Genomic DNA, 10,779 nt, shown 5'->3' on the forward strand with positions numbered 1-10,779 from the left:
CTCCTCAAGGCCAAAGTCTAGCCTTCAGAAATTAATTTACACGCCAGCATCGTGTCATCAGACACGAGCTGGTGGTAGTCCTTCTCGCTGGGCGGACGCCCCGCCAGGGTATCATATTGACCCCCAAGGGTCACTGATTTGGCCATCCTCGCAAAAATGGTTGCACGAAGATACTCCAGTCAGCATACATGCGAGAAAATCAAGTATTAAAAGAATAATTATCCAAGCTAAGAAAGGAAAGGAGACTTATGAGGATGGTTGCAGTACCGGAGCTCGCAGTTGCAAAACCCATTCGACATAAAGCACTGTTCTTTAAAGTCGTTGGGGTGGCTGGGCAGCTCGATGACTGCGGGTGAGTTTGGGAAGCGGGTCAGATAGTAGAACCCGTTGCCTCGTCCCCATTGGTCCGGCCTAGCCTTGAGGCAGAAAAAGTACAAGATGTCCACAGGGGTAGGGACGTCCCGCATCTGCTTTAAGAAGAGGTACTTCAGCCCCGCCAGCAGTTGGTATGAGTTTGGGGGGAGTTGGAATGGCGCCAACTTCACATAGTTGAGGAAGTCAGCAAAGTACTGGTCAAGGGGGAGGAAGGCCCCGACCTTTAAGTGTTCATCACTCCAGGCCACGAAGTTGTCCTGGAGTGGTGTGCAGCTCTGCTCCCCCTCGAAGGGAGGTCGGGCAATGAGAACGCCCGTCCCAACCTTGATGTTGTGGGACAACATAATCTTGTTGACCCTTCCTTGGTTCGTTATTTTGGAGACAATTCTTTCGGCGTCGACCATGACCTCGTTCTCCACCATGGGGCCAAATTCAGGAATGGGGGAATCAGGGACAACCTCCTTTCCCTTGTGAGTTTGCTGGGAAGACGAGCCAACTACGTTCTTTTTGGACGCGCCTTTCTTGGGTGCCATCAGCTCGCCTATCGAATAAGAACGATGGAATTTTTAGTGGGCGACGTAGAATTTTTTGTACAGGCAAGATATATCAAAGGCCGAGGGCTCTAACACACGAGCTAATGCAATATCAGCCCGCGGTGTAATGCCACACGCTACCTATGCTACGCGCCTAGGTTTCCCAACAGACCCCTGATATTTAGGGATTCGTGTGTCAGAAAGCTAGGCCACCACCCTCCTTGGGGAACGGTTTAGAGCAAAACTGCCCAAGAAGCGTAGCCCCTAAGCAACCTAATGTCGAACCCTAAAAACCTTTCATCTCCTACATGCCTAATGGGTATTTTCTAAAAATTACCCAGGAATTACCCAGTTTATAAACATCACAATCCTAGATATATTTTAGAACCTGCTCAATAAGCCTGAACTGAAACCTATATACCAAAAATGTGTGGGAACAACCTAATGCTAATGACGGTGAAGTGCAGATTAGCATTATAAAGAAAAGAGGAAACACAAAAAAACCAATAAAAGAAAAGTTCCAGTAGAATAGAAAACTTACAGTGTGTTCTTCGACGAAAGGAATGAGCAACGTAGAAGGAGAGTTCTTGAAAAGGTCCTTGGTGACTGGATTTCCGAAGGTTTCGGTGGCAGATGTCTGGGATTTTATGAGAAAAGAAGAAGGGTTTTTGAAGTTCAGAAGAGAGAAAATTAGGAAAAATTTCAAATGAGAGGTGATGAACACTGAAAATTGCCAGCTCTATTTATACGTTATAAGCATAAAGGAACGTGGACCGTCCGATCAAGTTAGTGCGAGATACGAGGGTTGTGTTTCGAAAGATTAAACAGTGGCAAAAAAGGTGGCCAAGCCATTTAATGCAATCCTCGAAACCCGAACAGATGCCAATCACGATGTTTCACGTGTCCAGTACTCAAGTAATGAACAAACATGGATAGTCGCAACAGAAGTTTAAAAGTCCCCACCGTGTCAGTCAGAGGATGACGTCATAAGACACGGGCAGGGACTTGGGGGGGAAAATGTATGCCTTGATATTCAGCCCGGGTCTTTTTTGCAGCTCGAGTACAACTAGCTAGCTAAGAACAGTACTAAGGGGCCCACAGACATTAACACGTGAGCTGAGGAATACAAAGCATTACGGCACGAGCTGGAGATGGATATAAAATACAGCATCCCGAGCACGAGTTGGCGTTATATTCAGGTTGTAGTACTCTGACAACCTGCCATGTCCAAGAGTTTATTAAGTTGGATACGTTATATATAAACGTGTGTGATCAGACATCACATGTCCGTTTATCCCTAAATTCTCGAACACATAATATAAACGTGCGTGATCAGACATCACAAGTCCGATTATGCCAGGCGATCCATGATCATTTTTACCTAATGATTAGACCTTACCTTAATATATTGTAATATTCATCATTTGTAGAAGACAGGTCACAAAAAAAGATGTATATTCACGTGATGATCCCAACACCTATCCTAGGATGGTTCTTCTATAAATACCAAGACCTTGGATAGAGAATGGGTTGGGTTTTCTCTGTGTAAGGCAAATACTCTGTCAAAATATAGAAAGATATATAGCAATAATACCGACTCGTGGACTAGGGGGATTTTAGCATCCGAACCACGTAAAAAGGAGCAAGTGTTCTTATTATTTCATTCTAAGCATCCTTAAGAGTCATTACTCTTACTATGATTTATCCTTAAACACTAGTTTATTTAAGCTAATTTACGTAATACACTTGTACGCCCTGATTTTCCCACGGGCTGATTAGCAAGCCAAGCTTCGGCCTAACCATGATTACCTCATGATCATCCCCAGGGCTGGAGCTTCTGTCGTAATGTCGTGCCTTCTTAGCTCGAGGAAGCCCCAAGAGCTCGCCTTCACCGCCCAAGGCCGGGGCAGGGATCCCGAAGGCCGAAGACCGAGCTAAGTATGAAGCTCGTGGTACGAGCTGGATATGGAGGCTGTGACCCTTTGTGAAGTCAACACACGCAAGGTAAACGTGCATATATCAGGCATCACGTGTCTGATATCCCCCTGACTTCTCGGACACGCAGCAGGAACGTGCGTGTTCAGACACCCACGACTGGGTTGGGCCGTGCGGCCCATTACCTCCTTACCTATTGATTTGACCACACTTATGTGCCAGGTTTAGGAATTAATCATGAATGTCACAGAATTGATACGACAACTAAGAAGGTCACGGGATGACCTTCTTACCAACTTCTAGGTGCCTTCTCCTATAAATATGGAGACCCTGGGAGTTGATAGGGGTTGGAAAAATAATCTCTTGTAAGAAATACTCTGTAATCAAATACTCAGTATAGATCAATAATATTGACTAGTGGAGTAGAAGGATTTTAACCTTCGAACCACTTAAAAAACGTGTCTTGAGTCACCTCTTTCATCCTCTAAGATCATATATCTATTTCGGTTCACCTTTAGCACTAATCCCTTTCTCTTCTTCTCTTAATTACCTGTTGGCGAAGAACCGCGTCAACAACACTGTTGGCGAAAAATCGCGTCAACAATTGTCATATTTTCCTTAAAAAGATAAATACCTTATTTTGTGGGAGATTAAATTTAATTAAATAAATAAATAAAAGAAAAATTCAATATCCCTGAAAAATGGATATAACAGTACACGCATGACACAATCCAGTGACTCTGCCATGCGTGTACCAACTACAGTGATATTGTATTAGTGTTGTTTTTATTTTATTTATTTAATTAATTAATAATTTGAAAATAGTTTTTTCAAATTTGGTAAGTTAGATATTTACCTAAATCAAATCAGATCATCATTATGAAATTATTATTATTATATTACTATTATTATTAGGAATAATAAGGTAATCGAATTATCTCTCTATATATGATATAGAATAAAGAGAAGAGATAAAGAATATATAGATACAATTCAGAAAAGTTCTTAGAATGTTTGTAAGACAAAAAGTCTTTCTTCTTCTTCTTCTTCTTCTTTATTCTAGCCATTCTTAGACCATAATCCAAGTTCTCATATGTTGAGAAATACTTGTGATTCCTAAAATTGCAAACCCACGTTCTTTATGTGCTCACACACATCTTGAGGTATAGAGAACACTTCGGAAGATCGTGGTTTGAGTGCTTAAAGCTTTGGATATGAAGATCGATAAATATACGAAAAGATTCAAGGACACTTGATAAGCTTCAAGAGGTAAAAGTTCATGTTCTTGTATGTTTATATGTTATATATAAATATATTGTATATTTATACATATGTTGCTTGATTAATAATATTGTATGTTAATATTTTTGTTTGGATGTTTTCTTGTTCATATAAACTGTTTATATGAATGAAGAGAAATTTTTAATGTTGTATACAATGGGCCCACCACGCCTGTTTTGCTACGTGCTCTGAATGTTTTCCCAACATTTCTATCATCTTGTGTAGTTGGACAATTGCTCTCTGAGGCAAGAGTCCTGCATCCTTGACTTTCTTGACGTCATGGGAAAGGATCGTACATTTAAATTATTACTTGCTCCACATGTAGCATGGGTAACCGATCCTCAGAGTTATCATCAAAACTACTGCACCCCCAACCCCTTCATCATCATCATCACCCAAATGGGCGACGGGATTGTCATCGACATAAAGCTCGTACTCATGCCCATCATCATACAGGAGATTTGTTTGGAGAAAAAAAGTTTCATTTTGATTAAGACCTCCAATGCATACACTTGGCCCAGGAGCTGTTTGTGGAACAACCGTGCAAGATTGATTATGATTATCCTTATTAACACTCGCTCTAGGAGATGGATCAAGAAGATCAATGTTCTTTGCAATCGAACTAACACATAAAGGAACCCGATGTTGTAAGGACTTCGAATTGTCAAGAATAAGAGCACTCACTCATTCATCATCTATGATTTCAATGGGATCTAAGCTAAAATCATTGCATGTAAACGACACTTCCAAATTTAAGTCAAACAATGACCTATCCACTTACAACTTTCAATACAACCTCTCTAATAATTTTATGTAACCAACATCAATTGGTACGTGTATTATAGCGTTCAAACCACATTTGAAATTCCATTTCTCTCCTTTCCGTTCCCAAATACCATTGTAAGAAACAATTATATTAACTCTAGAACCTGCAAGTTTACAAAAAAAAAAAAAAAAAACCTTAAGAAAACTATAAAAAAATATAGTAAAATCGATGATGAATCAATGCACAATCGATGCCTATATAATGCAATCCGCATTGTAATGCCACATCGATGGCATTTTGATGCATAATTGATGTTGCTGGTTGGCATATGTATGCGATGCATTTTCGATGGTATATCGATGTCATTTCGATGTTGAAACACACCAACATACATGGCATCAATTCAGCATCGATATACCATCGATATTATATCGAAAATAACCTCCAAATTATATGTTCGTCTCGACATCGAAATAACATCGATGGGGCATCAATTTATCATTGATTTGGCATCGATTTACCATTGATTTAGTATCGATTTATCATCGACTTCGAATGGAAACCCACATATTTTTCAGATTCGAAGAACATATAAAAAAATGCAAAAAAAAATACCACACTCACCACCAGAACAGTTTGAAACCTCAAACTAACCATAATATTTTATATTCACAAGTAGATTTTATGAGAGGATACTTATCCATGATTTTTTATCTTCAAAAACGCCAATGGAGTGTTTGTTTTGAGTAGTTGAGTGACTTTGGAAATTGTAGATGGACTTAGGATGAATGTAATATTAAACTCAACTCAAGTGTATAAAATGATTCACCTTACCTTTAAAATATATGTGGAGTTCACGAAAATTAGAACCAAACGTGATAAGTGTTTTAGATTCGCATTCCCACATTCACTTTATCTCATACCAAATAACCCCAAAAGTGATGGAGAGAGCGAGAGAGAGAAACATGTGTGATGTTGAACTTGATATTTTTGAATGAAAGAGGTAATTTTGAATGAAAGAGGTAATTTTGCAAAAAATATGACTAGGGGCATATTAGTGAGAGAAATATTGCGCTATGTTATTATCCATACAACCTAAAATTTCCCCATTTTGAATTGGATTGCCTAATGAATTTTTTTAATTATAAATAACTGATAACGATACTAATAATAATAAAACTAATATTTTAAAAATGATTAATTATTACATGTTCTTACTGTGCACCTTCACACACCGAATCATTTCAAATGACAAAGAGGATTGTTCTCTTCTTTCTCTTATATCATATCTATCTCTAATCTAAGCCAGCCGAGCCACCTGTGAGTTCCTCATCGCCAAACACTGAGCATCGCCGCACATTCTCGCACAGTCGCCCATCTGCTTCTCCTACAGCCGCCTGAAGAAAGCTCCTGCGCGCCGTAACCCTTCGTGTTCAGTTTCAGGTTTTTATTGGCTAATTTTTCATTTTTTATTTATTTATTTTATGAACTTTTATTTTCTGGAAACTACTGATTGTATTAAAATGGTGATATTGGTTTACGACTAAGTCTGTATTTATAAATCAATATAAGACTTAGTGATTATATATGATCATTATATGAATTTATATGTATGCCGGCAATGAGTTGTCTCATGTCTTTTCTGTTACTTTTTTATTTTTATTTTGAGAGTATATGGGCAAGAAGATAAACGCTTCACTTTAGCTATAAAGAATTTGGTTTATGGGTTTACGTCTGTGAAGTTTATGTCTGAATAATTCGAAATCTTCACAAATTTCCACATCCTCTTGGTCCTAGATTGAGTATTGGATCTACTGTAAGTCTGTTATGCCTTGATTAGCATGAACTACCGTGGCCTTTATCTTCTGCTTTCTATTTTTCACAACAAGGTTTTCTCTTGTAATTTGAGTATTTGATCATGGAATTTTAAGTTTCCAGTCATGTAGTAGATTTCGATTTGAGACTGATTTGAATACTTTTATGCTAATGGGCTTTGTTAACTCGTCTCATGTTAAACATGTTATTATGAAATCTAAACAACAAATGGTTATATGTAGTCCAATAACTGGATTCCTTTGTCACTCAATGTATTATTTATGTATTGATGAGGCATTCATAGATGCCATGATGCTAATAAGGGAGTTGAAGAAGTGGAAGCATGCCTTTACTGATTTGAAATTCTAATTTTAGTATTTATTATTATTTTGAAAAACGACAATATATAATCCAAAATACGAGCTTAATAAGTTAACATGACACCTTGAATCTGCTCTTGATGACTAAATATTTAGACATGATGCTAATAAGGGAGTTGAAGAAGTGGAAGCATGCCTTTACTGATTTGAAATTCTAATTTTAGTATTTATTATTGTTTTGAAAAACGACAATATATAATCCAAAATACGAGCTTAATAAGTTAACATGGCACCTTGAATCTGCTCTTGATGACTAACTATTTAGACATCTTTTGGGGTTAAAAATTCTTCATGATTTTAAGTTGGAGTTGTATGCAAGGTTATCTTTGATAAATTTTAATCTGGGTTGCTATTACTATTTGATGTTGTGATGGTAAATTCACGAGTTTATTCATATCCTTCATTATGTATCATTCATAATCTTATGTTACAATTTTAATAGCTCTGTTAATGCAAAATGTTTATTGCTCAGAATGTTGTAATTATTTGGGTCGCCTTAGGTTTATTTTTATAGTTCTCAACCTTTCAGAGTTTCTGCTTTGATGGCTCATACAGAATTTTGGTTTTTCTTGTTTAGATTACAGCAGCTAAAAATGAAGGGAAGTTTTGCTGAAAAGCTTTACTCAGAAAGCTTAAAGTTATCAAAAATAGAATTGGATTCTACTTCAAGTGCACAAAATCAAGTTTTGGATTCTCTAGGTAAGAAAGCTTACTTTTATGTGCCGAATTATGTATACTCCCCTTAAAGTTTTAATTGTCTAAACTGATTGGTATGCGATAGCTATGAGTTTTCTCTTGTCATCTATTTTTAGCTTCTGCTCTGTTCTAGTCACAGATGGTATAAGTTCTATGAATGGGTGGCTATTGGGGGCCATCAACTTTAGATATAGGGAGCAGTAAATTCTTCTCTCTTTTTCACATTGTCTCTATGGTGGAAGTTCTTGATGGAGTGTATGTTGGTTTGGTCAGTTCCAAGGAATTGTTATGATTTCATCATGGTTCAAGATTTTGTTCAGGTTTATAATAAATAGACAAGATTTTGTGAATTTTGTGAAGTGTTGGCTATTATTTGGCCAGTTTGGTTGGAGAGGAATGATAGAACCTTTCAAGATATGGAAAGTCTACTAGAGCAATTATGCGAGAGCCAAGAGGATCAAGTTTTGGGTAACTGTGTGGCTTAAAAATGAGAGACTGGTCAATTCTATTTCTGCTCTTGAAGGCTCTGTTTGGAACTTAAATTTTACCAAGAAAAACATTTTGTGAGAGAAAAGTTAGTGTATATTATTTTAAAGTTTTTTTCCCTAAAAAAAATTAAATTTAGAGAAAATCAATGATCCATTGAGAGTAAGAGATTGGAAGATTTTTTGTAATTGAGTGATGGGGTGAGGGTGATGTTTGTTTTGTATTCTGGTTGTATGATTTTGGTTTCTGGGATTACTTTTGAAAGAGTACTTTCTCCTCTTCTTTTTGTAATTTTCATTATGATGAATGTTTTAATTTCTCTAGTAAAAGACAAAAGAAAAGTAACTTTTTTATTAACACTTTGTGTTAAAGTAAAAGTTTACACTCTGCAGTTATCTTCAGAAGCTTTCCATGCAATCATTCTTTCTTTTAGTTTTTTTAGAAAAATTCTACACTAACTTCATTTAGTAAGTTGAACTTGCAAAACTGACTGGTGTAGTAAAATTCATATACAATTCTAGATTCTAATCAGGATGCTTCCTTGCTTGATGATGATTCTTCATGGAATGGTTCTGATGTGGAATTGGATAAATCATCTGATCTGGACAGGGAATGGCAACGGCGACGTGACCAATTTCATACGGTATTTTTTTCTTTCAATTTTAGTACCAAAAAGCAAATACTTGTACTAGTTTCTTTCAATGCTTTTGTTATAATTTGTATTGTCTTATTAATAACAAAATATAGATTGGATATCGAGATGGTGTTATAGCTGGAAAAGAAGCGGCTGCACAAGAGGGCTTCAATATTGGATTTAAGCATTCTGTTTCTGTTGGATACAACTGGGGGGTTGGTAGAGGGGTTACCAGGTAAAATAGCAAAACTGTTGGACCATGTTCTTATTTTCAAATTTTGATAAGAAACAGGGATGGTTTTGGATTTTCATCATTCATTTTCTTTCTTTTCCTTTTTCTTTTTGGGTGATTTGCTCATCTTTGCAAAGTGCGCTGGCCTTACTTCCAGAAGGATTAAAGGAAAAATTGGTTGAAACTGAAGAAAAGAGAACCCAATTTCAGAAATTGTATAAATCAGTGCAATCTCTTTCAACCAACGATGCTCTTAAACTGTTTAATGATACTGTTGTGGCTAAAAGAAATACAGAAGAGGTTGGAAATGCTGAGATTAGTTCAACAGAGCAATGTTCAGACCGAAATCAGCTAGAAAGATACTATAAAGAGCTTCAATCACTTCTTTTGGGATCTCCTTCAATCAATGTACAGTTAAGGGAGTAAGGTACCATTCCCATGAGAAAGGTACTCTTTTTTTGTGTTCTTTATTTGAGTTTGTGGGTTGTACTGAAATGGGGAATATAGAAATGTCTATTAACTTTTGTTCATGGATTTATTTTCTCATTCTACCAGTTTCTGCAGAAAAGTAATCCTATTTATATGATTTTTGGTTTATGGGGTTACTTTTGAGGGAGAATTTTCTCCTCTTCTCTATGTAATTTTCACAATAATGTATAGTTTTTTTTTTCTTTTATAAAAGAAAAAAAAATGAAAGGATGGAAGAAGAGGTTGTTATGAATGTTCCCTAACCAACCTCTTTGCCATTAAGTGAAAGACTCCATTTTCAATGTTTCCTACTAGCCGAAATTAATTTGGCTCATTCATTTTAATCCAAAAAATATTAAGATAAACATACTATTATATCATCTTTATTACACTAATTTTCAACTTCTCTTTCTTTCTTATTCTAAAAACACCTGTCATCTTAAAAAAAGTTTTGAACCATAATCGGCTAAAAAAGGATTCAAACAAATAAGTTTATATCTTCATTTAACAAAATTTATCTTGCTATAATATTAAAAAAAGATACATCATTTTAGGATATTTCTCTATGCACCGGTTTTTGGCTCGTTAAGTATTTTTGACACAATTTTTTTTATGAGAATGTGCATTGTAGTTATTTAATATATTTTGTAAATTTTCAGGAAATTCTGAATTATTTACAATTTTAAAACCATGGTCAAAACTTTGTTATTCACGTGACTGTTTTTTTATGTGTGGAGAATAATTTATTTGAACTTAGTTTTCGGTATTGTAAATTATTCGAAATTTCTTAAAAATTTGCATGATGTTCTAAATAAGTACAATATATACCGTTACAAAATTTTTTTTTGCTAAAAATACTTCACGAGCCGAAAACAGAAGGGTATGCACCATAGAAAAATCCTATCATTTTATTACCCTTTTGTTTAATTAATACTATTTAGAAACTTTATGATCGTCTTAATGATAAATCAATTCAAGATTGTTATATTTCTTCTATTTTTTTATTTTGGTTATTTTTTAAAACACTTTCATTACTATACTTAAAAAAATACAATAGTAACTTCTGTTCCCTTTTTTTTTTACAAAGAATGAAAACATAACTGAATGGACTACTTTGGGCCAACAAGCTAATTGTCTAGTCGAATGGTATACAAAGTCTAAATATGAGTAGTTAAAAA

The 10,779-nt window shown here is 35.8% G+C and overlaps 1 protein-coding gene across 1 annotated transcript; it reads left to right on the forward strand.

Moving 5' to 3' along the window:
• The first annotated feature begins 6,157 nt into the window (after positions 1-6,157).
• On the forward strand, positions 6,158-9,889 carry LOC133800713 (uncharacterized). The gene is made up of 5 exons (XM_062238745.1): positions 6,158-6,333; positions 7,663-7,784; positions 8,789-8,910; positions 9,015-9,136; positions 9,271-9,889. Exons 2-5 carry the CDS (start codon positions 7,679-7,681, stop codon positions 9,557-9,559), a joined length of 639 nt encoding a protein of 212 aa, XP_062094729.1. The 5' UTR covers positions 6,158-6,333; positions 7,663-7,678; the 3' UTR covers positions 9,560-9,889.
• Positions 9,890-10,779: the final 890 nt, after the last annotated feature.

Source organism: Humulus lupulus, chromosome 9, assembly GCF_963169125.1.
Source record: "Humulus lupulus chromosome 9, drHumLupu1.1, whole genome shotgun sequence".
NCBI lineage: Eukaryota > Viridiplantae > Streptophyta > Magnoliopsida > Rosales > Cannabaceae > Humulus > Humulus lupulus.